General features: G+C 35.4%; 1 protein-coding gene across 31 annotated transcripts in view; it reads right to left on the bottom strand.

The window, feature by feature from the left end:
* Nucleotides 1-16,807, bottom strand: part of CLASP2 (cytoplasmic linker associated protein 2) — a 151,963-nt gene that overhangs the window by 26,021 nt on the left and 109,135 nt on the right. For 8 of the 31 annotated variants that reach the window (XM_079300172.1, XM_079300194.1, XM_079300197.1 and 5 more), the window contains 7 exons: nt 15,089-15,151; nt 14,312-14,418; nt 10,318-10,562; nt 9,274-9,337; nt 4,097-4,260; nt 3,319-3,397; nt 3,113-3,163 (listed from right to left, as the gene is read on the bottom strand). In XM_079300172.1, coding sequence (XP_079156298.1) covers nt 3,113-3,163; nt 3,319-3,397; nt 4,097-4,260; nt 9,274-9,337; nt 10,318-10,562; nt 14,312-14,418; nt 15,089-15,151 — 773 coding nt within the window. The remainder of the gene's footprint in view (nt 1-3,112; nt 3,164-3,318; nt 3,398-4,096; nt 4,261-9,273; nt 9,338-10,317; nt 10,563-14,311; nt 14,419-15,088; nt 15,152-16,807) is intronic. The other 23 variants (XM_079300199.1, XM_079300202.1, XM_079300173.1 and 20 more) reach the window with 7 other exon arrangements.

Below are 16,807 nucleotides of genomic sequence, written 5' to 3'. Positions count from 1 at the left end.
TGAAGAAGACTCTGAAGTACTGTATCTGAGAGAGCAGGATTATTTTGTGTCTGAACTGCTTCCTGAGGAACTTGCACATATTTCTGCAAAGATTGAGGCTCTCAAACAGAACAGCACTGAACAAAAGATGAACCGAACGAGTTCTCACTAACAGAATTTTTCACAGTGAGACAGGTTCCTAAAGGTAAACTTGACAGCTATTTTGAAAAAAACCCCATTTTTTAGTAATTGCTTTGAGATAAGAAATTCTGTAAGGGTTACACCTTTCTGTAGTCAGATATAATAGCCAGCATTATTACAGACTAAAAACCCCATGCTGAAGTAAAACTCTGTAAGAGCAGAAAATTACTTTAGAAGTATCTTTTCCAATGTTTCCATGTAACTATGTACAGAGCTGAAATTTAGAAATAAAAAAGGTTAATCTATTTTCACTTCACAATCTATTTTACCCCTCAATAAAGCATTTAGTCTTTCTGAGGTAAAAAATTCTGGACTGCAATGAAAGCATCTCCAAAATTCCTACAATGAATATTTGTGTTAAGCTGAAACCACTCTCTATGAAGGTGCTCAATACTGTCACTTTCAGACTGCCACATCCCAGCCATCTGTGTCTAAGTTACTGAATACTTAGGAGCGATTTCCTGTGTCATTATATAACCAAATGTACACTAAGGATAAATTTTGGAGGGCTCTCTCATAGTTGCAAATCTGTGGTACTCAGGGTGTTTTTAAATCCAGAAATTTTAATATTGACTTAGGTTAAAAAAAAAAAATCTCATCAACTGTGGCAAAAAAACTTTGTCAACAAATCAGTGTTTTCAAAATAAAGAAGTTCAGAAACTTGAACTTTGGTCACAACGCTTAAATCAACTCCTCACTAAGGCTGATATGAAACCCAAGAAAAATGAAGTGATGATTGGAAGTGTATTTCAGGACAATACCATCCTTTGGAAACCGTATGTTTTGCACTTGCAAAAATAAGCTAAATAGACTATATCCTATAGCTTATAGAACATTTGACTCTTAGCCCATCCAAAAATCTGACCAAAACAGACACATACATCTGGCACCTCTAAACTGCGTCTCAGCAATTCACCACACTTAAGTGTAAAATGACTGCAGTAGTGGGACAGATAGCACAGTACACTAAGTTGTATCCTCCAGGGATTAGGTCAGTAGAATTCTGTCTTCTCTATGGTTGGTCCTCTTACTGCCCAGCTATCCAAATTCACTTCTGTGGCCACTCTAAAAGCTAAAGTTTTATTGTCTGAGACTTAGTTGTCTAAGTGTAAGAATGACAATGACAGTTTACTCCAAAGGATCAGAATTATTTACTACTATCATGTGAAAAACAGAGGAAAATGTTATTTGTAGAAGGGAATTGTTGCACAGCTCCAATTTCCGATCTACCATCCCTCCTTCTATCTGACCATCTTTGGGGATGCTGAAAATCCCTTCTCTGACTTTTTTCTGTCACAGCGAATGCTGTTTCTCAGTATTCCTAGAAGAAAAGCAATGAGATAATAATTTATCAAAGAACAAAAGCTCAAGACTTCAAGAACTGGAGTAGTCCTCTAGGATTATCAATTATTCTGTGGGTTTTGATCTCATCAGCTATTCAATTGATTATATTAATTATTCTATCTGGGTGCACTGAAGATGGGATTTAGGCAAAATACTCAATAATGTGAATATTAAATAGATACTTCTGACCTGTGGCCAATAACTTTACTGTCTGAATCCTGAAGTTGTAGTTGCCACAATAAAAGGAACTGGGAGGCAGATGCCACTTTCTTCTGGGAAAAAAAGCTTACCTTCTCTTAAACAGTTACATAATTTACTGTCTCAAAAATTAATTCTAAATACTCTTGATTTTGCTTTAAACTGACAGGTGTTCTTCTAAAGAGAGAACTTTTACCAGCATCTTGATTTCAGAATTCCCTCGCAAAATTATTTTCAGAATGTCTTCCCATCAAGTATTTTACATTTCTGAATTCCTTCTAGGCCATTTAGGGAATAATCCTGAACTTAGTCCCAACTCAGCCTAGTAGAAGTCCATGTCTCATTCCAAATCTACATTCTCAGCTTTGAAATGTGCTTAATACACCTTTAACATCTATACACTACTGTATGGAAAAAAGGAACATCTCAATCATCAAAACCAAGTAAAATAAAACCAGTCTCAATGTGTTCCAAGAATTCATTTAAACAACAAACTGATTTTTACTACCTCATTTGCTGTCTTCACTAAATGACAGCAGTCCCTTTTTAACACAGCTCTACGAAGCAACAGTGGTCAACGTATCAACTGTCCTCAAAAGCTTAAAAATGTAAGTTTTACTGTATTGTAGACAAAAAAGGCATATTCATGTGACTTAAGGTTCAACATAACTCTGGTAAAGTCATATTCTTGTGCAGTATCAAACTGAGTAAAAATATTTCGTGCAGGATAGAGCGAAAGTTGCCAGGTATCACATGCTTGTTATTTCCCCATTCTCATTACTCATAAATCTTCCTAGGATTTGATGCATTTTTTTTAAAATCAACACTCTTTTGAACTGCAAATGTACTCCAGAATAGATTTTTACTTTTCAGACATGCTGGCAGGTCTATGGACTACAGATTCTTAGGAAAAAATTGTCTGTATAATTGTAAAGCTACACCCTGCTTTCAGAGAAGTAGAGTGTACCACAGAAGCTAATTTTTAATATAGTAATTCAAGTTCACATTAATATTAAAATAATTTAAAATAACTCAAGGCCTATCAGCTGAACACAGGAAAAAATAAGTATGAACTAGGCAAAAAAGTATGGGAAATCACAAACATAAAATTAGAAAAGACTTGATAGAGGTGAGTTTGCATAACCAGCTTGATGTTAGACAGCCACATTTTTGTTGCTCACTTTTACTGTACTGTGTTTTTATTAAATCTCTCTCGCAGCAAACATTTTCATACTAATGTCTTATTTAAAATTGAGCATTCACATGCTTGAAGTTTCCCACAAAGGTTAGTAGCAGCATACAATGCATTCAAAAATTATTAAAAATTATTGGTAATACTGTAAGAGTTTCACAGATGGTTAAGAATAAAGACAGTAATTCAGACAAAAACCTTTGAGCTCCAAAAAGAGCGAAGTTGGTCCTGCAGTGCTGGCTTCACTGTCTGAAAGTTTATAAAAACAAAATCCACTAATTGAAAACCTGATTTTTCCTTTGTTTTTACATAAAACAAAAAATACAATCAAAATTCAATATTAACACAAGCAAATTTCTACTAATGATGATTTCTGCTTGCAAAGCAAGCCTAAAAAGTCTTACCTTCAGACTAGGTGTTTGGGTCTGGTCAACAGTAAATCTCATTAAAATACTGAACTGGAGGTCATTTGGAAAAGATTCCCTGTAAACAAACAAAATAATGTTAAGTTACGTGTTTAAGAACTGTTGAGAGGCACCAAATAAGCCCTCACCCTTCTCAGCAAAGCTGAAATTGCTGCCAGTTGCCACTGTATCTGACCTTTCAGAAACATTTACCTAGCATATTGAAGACAAGATTTAAGGAATTCCTGCTATGAAACAACTACAGCTAGAATCCATAATGCAAGTAATGCAGAATGATACAGTAATGATATGCTAGAATTCTGATTCCAAATCAGGCTGTTAGTGAAGTCTGGGGAGAAGGAAGGGAAGACAGAAAGCAAATCCATTATTACCATAACTCCTTAAAAGTTAATGCTGATGCAGAGATGAATATTCCAGTGAAACCTTTACAGCAAACAAAGAAGTTCAAACACAATTTCTACATCACTGAACACAAGGTGACACAACAAACATACATGGCTCAGATGCACATTTTGGAATCAGGTAAGTAGTATCATATTAATTGTTCAGCAACTGGAGGACTCAAACCCTTTCAATTAAGAGTCATTTTATGGAACCAAAATACTGAGGCAACAAGGTTTACTAAAGTTTCAAGATCTGCTATGAGCTGTCCATTTTTCCAGATATCAAACAACACACAAAAAAAAAATTAAAGTGGCAGAAAACCTTGAAAATAGCTAACAACTACATTATTGTTACTTCCTTAAGAGCTCATTACCTTGTGACATCAAGTGCCTTCTGAACTTTTGCTTGTACAGACCCAAGCAAATCAGCACCCATTTTTTTCAACAGCTGTGTCAGCAGTACAAATAGCCAGTCCTGCAGATCTTCTTTATGGACCTGGATGAAGTCGACCAGTGTCTCCAAAAACATACTGAACACCTAAAAGGCAGAAGAAGATGGAAAGAGGGTAGGATGGGGCAGAAGAGGGAACGACACTGACGTATGCCGAACTTACAAACGAAGAAAGCAGTAAGGGAATCAGAGGCAGAGAAAGGCAGTGTTTTGCAGCCAAGCGGGAAAAAAGAAAAAAAAGAAAGGAAAAGAAAGAAATCTGCCTTGCTTTTTCATTGGATTTTGATATGCGAGTACATTGGAAATGTTAGCCGACTTCTGTAGAAGTTTGACAACTAGGTATTCCATGCAGTTTCGTCAAGAAAAGGAATGCTTACTGTGATGGCTGGCGCAACCTCAATTTGTCCAGTAAAACTTTATTTTTTCCTCTTTCAAGCTCTACCATTAAGTTGATTTGTCATATTCCTCAAAGACTACAAACACACTTTCTCTTTAAAACCAAAAAAGCTGGTACAATTCTTTAGCAAAATATTAATTGTAAATACCTATATTATTAAAAATTGCAAAATCATGGCAGTTGGCCAATTCCTTAACATAAAATACTTATAGAACAGAACAAGCTTCTTCTGCTATTGCAGGTATCCCAACACAAAATTATTCACCACAGCAGGAAAAAGTGTCACAATAGATTTCAGATTGTCAGGTGTTTAAAACACAGGAAGTACTTTCATAACAATATCCATTCTCTTATTTTCAACAAATAATGTTGAAAAGACTGCATTAGGTAAAAAAAAAACCAAAACAAAACCAAACCAACCAAAACCATGTATTTTTTCATTGGACTCAGACCAGGAAGAAGGGCTTTTTGGAGGGAAGGGGTGAAGGAGGGTGTGATAAATAGGTAACTTGATTTAAAGAGCTCCTTTAATATGTCTTACTAATTTTAAGTTTTTTCCAGACTTAAGAGTGAAATCAGGATGTATACACTCTATACTTGTGTGGCCCATGTGTCTCCTGTTTCTCTGACAAGAAAAATGGGTGTTTGAGCAGTTTCCTTCACAATATACGCTCCAGCAGAGAGCTGGGTACAGAAGTATTGCTGTGGTGCAAAGAGGGTTGGGCAGATATTGCCTCCTGAGTATTTACAGCGTGGGTGTAGAAGTGGCTGGTGCAGAGCAAGGGCTGGAAACCTACATCCTCCTGCAGCTGACCTGCCTTGTCATTAGGCCAAATTCTGCTGCTTTTGTGAGAGTGGAAAACCCCAAACTGTGATCACATCTGACACAACTGCACACACTATGCCATGGAAGTAGACTTTCTTCCACAGCACTGATGCAAATTAGTATGCTGCCGCATGCCTTCTTCACTGAGGAAATTCAATTGCTTCTTATGTTGATCATCAAGTCAGGGAAAGCAAATTCACACCATACAGTGAAAAAAATCCATGCAAGTATCTCTTAAAGAAGCGTTTCCAAATTTACAAAAGAAATTAAAAATAAATTCAGATTCATTGTATCAAGAAAAGGTTGGACCAGATCATCCTTGAGGTTCCCTTTTAACCAGATATTTTATGATTCTTTCAGGATCTACTGGAGACTTGGGAAAAAATTTTAGTAGATATCTTAAATACTGAAAATCTGTGTTAGAAACAGAACAATATAAACCCCTACTCAATAAAAAGTCCATCAGGAAGTGCTACTTTAATTTACTTCCCTTTTGGGACAAATTACATTAAAAATTGGGGGGGGGTGAAGGGGGGAGGGGGAATTGCCAACTTCTGTGCTGTCTGTAGAGATCTATATTCTAGTCCAGTAGTGGGACAAGACTTTTTGTGCAGGACTGGAAACATCTTCTGTCTCAGCCTAAACTAAAACAATACATAATTTTGTGGATTCACAAGCAGCAGCCATGGTTATAAGACAGAGGTAAAATCAAACCAATATGCACTTTCTATATTGTAATATGAAGTCTTTGACTTTCACAAAGTAAGGCAGAAAATAAACTTAGCAAACAAGCAAACAAACTCTGGTGCTATGAATATTACACTGTAAGTGTGGGGGGGAGGTTGTCTCACAAAATCCTTCAAATTGAACTACATAGCTCAGAAGAATTTAAACCTACACTGTTTCTTTGAGTTTGAAGACACTGACACACATGGCCATTCCATTAAAATATAGCGAGCCAGACAAACCGATTACAAGCTCTGACTTGATTAGAGTAATATGGATTTCTTATGACACTTCCAACTTGTAAAGTGGCCTAAATTGAAATAATTACAAAGTGAATTATAATTCACTGTTGCAAAAGTATTCTAAAGATCCAGTGCTGACGTTTTAGCTGTTAAAAATACACATAACTAAGGACTCAGCTTTGTTTTCAAGCTTTGTTTCATTTTAGATTTACCACAGAAAATGTCTAGAGAAAAATAAGCCAAGTAATTTTGTTGCATTTAAAAAAAATACTACATATCATTTTGTATCAGCATGAAGAATTTAAGAAGGCCGAAAGAGCATTTAAGATAAAAGATGAGTTTGGAATGGAAAATGGAACTCAATCACCTATATGTTGAAAAATGTATGTGGATACTGCAAAAATTGCAGTTTCCGTTTTTATGATGCAACCTAAAATTCTGAAATCAACCATCTAAAGTTGAAGTTCATAATAATTTGACAGTGGAAAAAAATCCCCAGATATGGAAATAACTGATCTACATCTAAAGTGATGTGCCAACCACCACAATACAAAGCAGGAATGCATAACCAAACAATATCAGTTAATTAGTAGATAAAGCACATCTTGAAACTTTACCACGCATTTTACTAATTGTTTACAGCATTTTATGATTGTAAAAGGCTTGACACTGCATGAACTCTTTGGGGAAGAAAAACAGAGAAAAGGAGTTAATTGCACATCCATGCAAGTAAGGTTAGGCTTCCAACAAATATTGAACCAACTTACTCTCTAAAGAGAGTTCCAACACAGGAGACAGCATGCAAAACGAAACAAAAACAAAATGAAATTAAACAACAAAAAAGGGAAAAAGATAAAAACACACAAATTAGTGGCCATCAATACAAAGTTCCTGTAAGGAATATAAACCAAAATAAAACAAAAAAGGTACTTCAAAACTTCTATGACACATTTAAGTAATTTTATTGGGATACCCGATGCATTTTTAAAATAAGCACTTAGCAAGTCCTTTAAGTCATTCTCCCATTTTCTCCTCCAAATATTATTACTCTCCTATTTGATGTAACTTCCTCCATCCAGATATCAAGTTAAACTGATAAAACCCCACAAAAGTAATGACAGAATAATTCCTACAGACATGTGAGTAGAGTCTAAGATGAGATTTATGTACACATGTGTGTGATTAAAAAAAAAGATCATGAATTCTTAATACTTAAAGGATTCTCCTGATAACACAATGATAACTATTAATAGTTTTGCAACACCAAAAAGCAGGGAAGGTTTCAGTGACTGGAACAGTTTAATCAACAGGTTACAACACAGGCCCAATTTTCAAACTTGAAGCCACACTATTTCATATCACAGTGGTCAGTAAACAGACCAATCAACTAGAACAAGTAAATGTAACATTTTTAAAGGCTTAATTAAAAGGTAAAATGCTCTTTTGACAATACAACTAAAGTTTGGAACATTTAATTTATCCTTCCCTGGCTTCCATGCTACACAAAAATCTCCACAGTAGCTCTGACATATGCATTGCTGCAATATTAATTACCACAGAAAAAGCACAATTAAACCACGCTGCTATTAACAATTTGGTCATAACTTAATTTAAAAAGTAACTATTACAGCAATATTTCAATATTTAATATTCTTTCCTCTGCTTTGACTTTTCTTTTGATGTAATATTTTCTTCTTTATAACTGCTTGGTTTAGTCTTTTCTTCTGGATTTCTGCAGTATGTGATCAACTTTAATACCATGCTACTGTCTGCAAAGCTAGTTATTTCCAAAATATAGCAGCTAAGTCACTTTTTCCAACAGAACAAATATAGAGGACAGATGAACACTAAATTAACCTGCCAAGACCTCTCATCACTTTGAATTTAATTTTCCATTGCAGCAGTAAGGAAGACCTGAAAATATGTAAAATGTATGGCATAATCAAAGCAGTTTTTCAGGATTCTTCCGGGGAATTCAATACTTCTGAAATAATATCCTGTTATGAATTTATCTTTATAATTTATCAATTCCAAAATATAGACACAAAATGGGACATGTTATATTCAACACAGAAGGTACCACTTCTTCCAAACAAGCCTCTAATTAAATAAAATATAAATTTATGGGGTTTTTTTTGTATTATTACATTGATTACATCCCATACTTACCTGCATTCCTTCTGCTATGAGAAATTGTGACATTTAATCAAGCTGCACTAGTAAGCTACCTCCCACAAAAACTGCAAAAATACTATCTATCATGCAAACTAACTCAAAAAGATTTTAATGGTCTTAGAAAACAGAACCATTGTTTTCCTTGTTCTATCATCCATACTGAGTCTTTACCTAAGTAAAACTGAAAGAAGTCACATTTTTGTTTATACCAAAGTATAGTCTCCTTATGGAATATCAAAAACATGATGCAAAATTTATTCACCAATCTCAACTGCCAGCCTTATCTATGAAATTCAGGTAAGATATTATAAGCTATGATAATACAAAATGTGTTGGAAAATAAATAAGTACACATTTGGCATAGTTTATCTGATTATGTATGATTTAGTCAGACAACTTTATCTGTAACTTAAATTACTGCAGAGCCTTTTTTTCTAATTGAGAGAAAATATGTTTGTTCTGAAGTGACCTCTGTAAACAACAGCTTCTTAAAAACACAGATTTTGAGCAAGAACCACTGAACTACTTCAATGCATTTTATATGACATTAACCTACACTTTATTTCCATGAATCTGAAGAAAAAGGGGGAAAACTACCTTGTTCAAAACCCTAAATTAATTTAAATATGATACCATAAACTACTTTTACGCAAATATCACTTATAATTTACCGTAACTGCCTTTGTATTTTTCTTTTCAGACATTTACTGAAAATAAGAAAAACTAACACATACCTTACTGTGAGGATCAGCAAACATTCTTGTGAAGATCTCACATAATCTTTTCAACTCAACACGACTGTTAAAACAACAATACGTTAGTCAACTCCCTTGCTAATTCTGCTAGAACACTAATGCAGAGCAATCAGTGAAATCAAGAGTAAATATTAAATCAAATCATCCAGTAAATTAAGTAGAGGAAACTGTTTTGTCCCAGACTTGGGTAAAAATGTATTGGCTTTCATCTAAAATGAGACTTTGAACTTACAAATGTTTCTATAAACTGCCTCCTATATTACACCATATTTTTGTAATAGAGCAGATACTGAAAAAGGTGTTCTTAGTAGTTGTAGCTGTTTAGGGTCTTAGGGGTCAGACCCCTGGCTGCCATGATGTGCCCAGACAAAGAGCTCTGCAAGGAACCTTATCCTGGCGTTTTGGGCTGGCCTAGTTTGGCCACCACACAGAGAAGAGACCAAGACGAGTCGTGTGGGGTTCCACAGGCATTTACTGTCCTGCGAAGGGTCCATGCACACCTACAGTCTGCTGCACTGGGTTTAAACAGGGATTTCTATATGGTTTGAGCAGCTTGGAAAAGGAGCCAATAGCTAGGGGTTTTTAGGAAATTTACCAATAATTCTACAGGGAAATTAAGTGGGAGGCTTAGTAATGGGAATATTTCTTTGATTAGTTTACTCTAGCTAAGCAATTCTTATCTAAGGAATTTCTCTCCAAGGAGGCCTAGTTAGGGTTTCTGTTCCCTCCACAAGTAGTAAACAATTTCTTCTGAATAAATACCCCAAAATTATAGTAATAAATAAAAAAAGCTCTTCCATCGACATTAGATGGAAGCATCTTATGAACTTTCTGTATCACAAGAATTCTCAATTTTTAATTACCTAGATCCACTAGTATATGAATACACACTAGTAGCCAGAAGTGAGAAAAGCTTCCTTGCTTCCCCCATCTTACTCTCAAAGACACACCCTGCCTTCCCTCTCTCCCTGCCACCCAACAACATGGAAACAAGATGTTTCTCCTATTAAGATGTCATCCTACCTTAGAGTTCTCTGGTTCTTTAGTAAGTTCTGAAGGCCTAGAAGGCCTTCTTTCCTCTCTGACCAGTTGGTGCTGGCACAGCGGTTCAGGACTTCAGCCACATCTTCTGTCTGCCTCATGTAGGTTGGTATGCTCCCATTCCTGGAGCTATAGGACCTTTCTGAACAGGCACTTGATGCATCACTGTTGGCATCATCATCTGAGTACATCCCATACGATTCATATCTTCTTCGCACAGGCTTCTTCTATTGTACAGAGACATCCCAGATCAGCACTGATTCTCAAATGGGTAACGCAAATACCCACAATGGGTCAAAAGACCAACAGTTTAAATGGTATGACCCCGTACTCCCTGCAGTGACAAATGCCTCCAACCATTCAGCAGGTAAAACCAAGTTAATGAAAATATTTTGAAGTATGGCTTACATAAGATTCTAAACATATACCCAAAGCAAATGCACAGAAGACATACATTTGATGAAACATTTAGCTTTAGGTCTACTTTCAAGAACCCCTAAAATTGCATAATAGGGTGACAAAAGACTTACAAGTTAGTTATTTCACTTCACAGCTTTAGATATGTTACAGAATTTAAGAATCAGAGTCTACACTACACAGAATTTGACATTTTAACTCATTTTGTATCAAATATATTAAGAGCAAAATATTAAACTATCGAAGAAGAAAAATAGTTTCTATACCTTAGTCCGTATGTCTCCTAAGAGCTGTTAGCAGTAAATTATTGAAAAGAAACAGAAATTGAAAACAGGAAGGTAAGGCATAGCAGCACTGTAATTAATAAACTCCCTGCCACTGGACAACATATAATCTTACTGTAAATTTTGTTCTTAGCTCTCTGTGTCTGATTAGCATATCAAACATTGTCAAAGAGTAATTTGTTAAGCTTCAGTTTCCAGGAAAGTATTGCATACCATGGGCAGGTTGGTCACAAAGACTTCTCTGTCAAAATCTTTGTGTCTTATGCAATGATATTTGACCATGAACACATTAACTTCACACATGCAGTCAGTTGTTACTTAAATACGAAACCTTGACTGAACTATTTGTTTAACTCTAATATCTAAATTTTGTCATTGCAAAAATTACAGTCAATGTTGTACTAAAAAACTGATTACGTAACCCATAATCCCAAATGCCCTAAAATAAAAAACAAGCCAACAAAACACCACATACCAAAGATCAGAGGGGTAAAAAAAGCCCAATTTATCCTAAAATAAAAGAAAAACCACACACCAATGCAAAACAGCTCTTGCTATTCAAACTTTGGAGCTGAAGTTAGCATTGAAAAACTCAGTTTTGTTATATATGCAGAGAAGCAGTACTGTAAGTGATTGTTTTCCCCTGAACTACCACTGCCATTTGCACAGGGTTCTCATTTTTAACCATGGGATAACTTAAAGGACATCACAATACTAATCACAAACTAATCAATACAACAGCTAACAAGCAGGCTTATTGACAGAATGAGTAGACATACATATGTAAGAGAACAACTGAAGGGAAAAACCACAGAGATGTTAAGTCTTTTGGAAAAGAGACACCATAAGGAAAAATAAGATTTTTCAATAAATGAATCAGAAATGCCAAGGACGATACTAAAGTAAAAGACATAAAACTATGGAAATATGTCCATTATTGCTGCATTTTACACTGCAATATTCAAAACTATCTTAGGCAGAAGACTGACACCTCTTTGGCTTTACCACCACTAAAACTGGTCAAGTATTTTTCATAAAGTGAAAAAAAGTAATATATAATCTGGAATATTTTTATATTTAAATTACATACGTCAGAATTCTACATTCTACCTTTTTAAAATACCATTATGAGTGTGAATCTTCAGTCTATGATAAAACAATAAGGGTGTTTATTACCAGATTTCCATCTACATGGAGTCGTTTGTACAGGACACCTGTACCATCTAGAGCATGGCAAGGAACCAGGCATACAAGTACTACAGTAATAAAATGCTGCAGTTCTTGATCCTTCTTTGTAATGTCAGACTCTAATAAAAATATACAAACTGATTTTCCTCTAACATTTCTAGCAGCATCATGATATTTTGGATCCAGGTTATGCAAAACCTCTTCAGTTTTCTCTGAAGAAGCTCTATTGCTTCAAAAAGCAGACACATTCAAGCCTCAAGTGCAGTCATTGGAAACATGACTTTCACCTCTATTCTTACTACATAATTTGCCCAGCAAATTTTAGAACTAGGAGGCTGCTAGAAGTACTAAAGATACTCTTTGTTGATGCACCTGTGTGGAGAGGACTATAGCACAAGCTTCCCAGTTATAGCCAGAAAATTTCCATGTTCTATGGACTGGTTTTCTATTGTTCCTTATTCCAAAATTCAGACTGACTTCCAGTTTGCAAAGCAGCATTCAGCATTAACGCTGAAAACTTTCTGCAAGTTTGTAATAAGTGCATTTTCCCCTTTCTCTTAACTTCACCATGACCTTGATATTCTGATCTCTATGCCAATGAAGGCACACAAATATTAAACGAATACATCAAGAAAAAAGTATTAACCAAGAAATCAATAAACAGTCATACTAATAATGACAGAGTTCTTCATATTTTGTTTCTCTCTATTCAGTTATACCTGATTATAATTTAGAGTCTAATTTGTAGTTTTTTACTAACTTTCAAAAAAGTTTTTCTTAAAACAGAAAAATAACCATTTCTTTAAAGCGTTCTGTTAACTAGAAAACAGGTACTTACAAGTATTTAATGATATGCAAATAGTATACAATAATTGATATGTTTCTGATTTATAGCATCAGTATTTTAAATTAACCAAGAATTTCAGCTTGCTGCTGCACATGTCAGAATAGCAAAATACATCATGTGTTCAGTTTGACTTATGGGGCAGGAAGGCAGAAGAGCCAAACCACCCTTTTAAAGAACAGTATAGCTTAAGTAAGAATGGCATAACCAGTTTTAACTTAGTGCCACGTTTTGAAAACAAAGGAAAACAAAAACTAAATTTATGAGATGCTACCTGCTGTGCTAGTTTTGGTTTGGCTAATTTTCTTCACAGTGGCTGGTGTGGGGCTGTGTTTTGGATTTGTGTGGAACAGAGGGTTGATAATATAGAGAGGTTTGGTTCTTGCTGAGCTGGGCTCACATAGAGCAGACACCTTTTCTGCTTTTCCTACTGCCAAGCTGGACAGGAAGCTTGGGGTGAATGGGAGGAGACAACCAGGACAGGTGACCCAAACTGACTAAAGGGACATTGCAGACCATGTGACATCATGATCAGTCTATAAAGTGGGTGGAAGAAGAAGGAAGAGGGGGATATTTGGAGTGATGGCCTTCGTTTTCTCAAGTCACTGTTACATGCGATGGGGCCCTGCTTTGCTTGAGATGGCCTGCCCATGGGAAGCACTGAATCAATTCCTTGTTTGGCCCTGCCTGGGTGCATGGGTTTTGCTTTCCATATTAAACTGTCTTTATCTCAACCCACAAGTTTTCTGGCTTTTACCCTCCTGATTCTCTCTGACACCAGTGGTGGGGGAGAGAGAATGGCTGTGTGGGGCTCGGCTGCCCAGCCATCATCTTCTCTCTTTAGTATTGATCTCACCTGCTGTCAGATAGAAAAATTTTAAAAGGCACTCGGGCTTCAGGGAAGCAGAGGGATTTAGCTGTCATCATCCCCAGCTCTAAGAAGTCTTCAACCTATCCTGAAGTTTTCTGGCTGTTGTGAGAAACTGCTGGTTAGTTCTACCTGCTCCAAGTGGCTCCTTGGGCCACTTCAACACAACAGTCCAAGACTGTTTCCTGTCTGCCATGAAAAAAGGCACTCTTCTCAAAAGTTAAAACTTCTGTGGGGAATGAAAATTCCAATACCTCCCCCCCTCCAAGAAGCCAATAAAACAATAAATGACAAGTTCTACTGCATGCTTAATGTACAGGAATCAAACACTCTTAAAGAGCCTGTAACCTACTCAAGGTAATGAGAGATTCTTACCAAAGCATCTGCTACTGCCTCTTCCACGTCAGAACCTGTGTTCAGAACTCTCATAGCACTGACTGATGACGACAGCCTACTCGACTGACTAATTCCAAAACCAGTACCTGTTGCAACAACAAAAATAAATGCAAAGAATTCAATCAGAATAGAAAGCTGGGATGTAAATACCACACTCACTTATAAAAACCCAAGCAGAAGAAAAGCATTTGCTTAAAATTTTTAATAAATTATGTAGTGGATAAAATAACCATTTTCCTTCTGAAGTATTTAGTGGTGCATACAAAAGTAAAAATTCAAGTAAAAAGCCAGTCACTTACAAACATTCTGTTTCAACATCACATGGAAAAACCCCTATAAAACAATGGTTTTATTTGAAAAAAGTTTTGCTTTTTTAAGAGATTGATGTCTTCTTCATTTTGGGTTTTTGTTTTCATTTAGAAAGAAAACAAATACAATAGGATGGCTATTGAGACTGTTGATTAGAAAACTACATGCATAAAGAATGCTCTACAAACACTAAAAAATGGAAAACTAAAAAAAAGTTCTTCTGCAAGTAAAAAAATGTTAAGGAAAAAACGATTAACATTGGGGATGAGGGTGGAGACAAAATCTAGCAACATAAACACATCTATCTGGATTATTAAAACCACAAAACTCAAATTAATATAAATAAAGCTTTCTAAAACTGATCTATGAGAATAACCAAGTGGGTGGAGAAATAAAAAAAATCCAGGATGACTGCACAGATGACAGCAAAGGGTACTCATCCTTCACCTGTGGCCCCATAAGCATCAGGAGCGTAGAGGGCACCAGTAGATCTGGAGTGATGTCTGGAAGCTGCAATAACAGGATTAAATAAACCCTATCTATGACCATGGAATCGAAGTGCTGCAACAGCTGCTCAGATGAACAAGAGAATATTGATCAAAAAGATGCAGCTTAAGCACAAGAAATTGAATATTAAAGAGAAGCAAAAATCTTCAGAGAAGTTCCTTGATTATACCAAATATGATTATACAGGTTTGTGTACACTGTACATTTCATGCATAATTTTTTTTTTTTTTTTTAATTTACAAGATTCAGAGCAGGGTAAAAGCAAGTATGTTTAAGTTCAAAGAAGAAACAGTGCACAGACACACATGCACACACTCACACTCAAACAGAATCATTAAAATACCTAAGAAGTTAGCAGTGCACTGACACTATGCATTGTGGACTTAACTAAATTCTGTGTGCTCCAGTCAGAGCAAGAGCTCACATATCAAACATTATCTGAAAAAAGTGCCTCCTGCACAAACCCGCTGTGCTGGCCGCTGACAATCTGCACACACTTGAATTCTTGCCTATTTTGCAGACACTCAACCTCAGTAAAAACTTGCCTCTGTGTAAAAGAAAGTTAAAATTATCCAATTATAATTATAAGTTTAACATAAGCTAGCCAATTAAATTAATAATTCACATACTTATTATTTTATTTAAATAAATAAAATGTGAAATTGAAACTGAATTGAAATTGCTAGTTACTACAACTTATATTCTTTAAAGTTATGGAAACTGCGAACTGAAGATCCTTAAGGATTTCTAAATAAAACTGAGTATGCTACTCCCTATGGCACTTGTACAAAATTGTTTTTTTAGTGATTCTGAAGAAACTCACCCACAATTTAGTATATTCTTCCTAAAAACAAGAAATGTTTAAATCAAATGTGTTTTTAAACAATTAAACTTTTTTCTTTAGTTCACTTAAGTTAGAATTTTATCGCCACATAAATGACAAGTTAAACTTGAACCCAAATGTCCACTCATAGTGGCAAAAACTTCCAGATAAAATTTTATGATTTAATAAATAACTGTAAATGAAAATATTTTGCACCTGGATATATAAATTAGCATAAAGAGAAACCAAATCAAATTAATCATCCTTTTCTCTGATTAACAAAGACCATTCATGAGTCTGATTTGAATCATGTAATGGTGACATGGACCAAACAACATTTTGGGAAGGATCTTTTAACCAGAATGCACTTCAACAATGATCCTAAGTCCTGTAAAGATCCCAGAAACAACATTGTGTCTTTCTACATTAAATTCTCCACTCCTTATGTAAGGTATATGGATACACTTTATTTCTATCTAATCCTACATGAAGATGTTTGGCTAGGGCATTTTAGTCTGGAATTAATGCTTCATGGAATACTTGATTCTTGTAAAGTGTGTCTCAGCATGAAAAAGGAGATAGGACTGAGGATGTCACAATACAGACATTACAGCTGTCAGCTCTTTAAATACAAGCATTAATTAGATAAACCCTCCCCTTACTTTACATCAATGAGCCCTGAAAATTAAAGGTTCAACTGAAAACTAAAAATTCAAACTTTAGGCAGAAACATGAAATGACTCCTGCCCCTACATACATTTGAAATATGCTGGACAAGTTTTTAAGGCAGTGAAAAAAATCACTATATATTGAGTAAAACATACCTCATTCCAAAA

Source organism: Erithacus rubecula (genome assembly GCF_903797595.1).
Source record: "Erithacus rubecula genome assembly, chromosome: 3".
Taxonomy (NCBI): domain Eukaryota; kingdom Metazoa; phylum Chordata; class Aves; order Passeriformes; family Muscicapidae; genus Erithacus; species Erithacus rubecula.
This window is presented reverse-complemented; position numbering and strand designations above follow the sequence as displayed.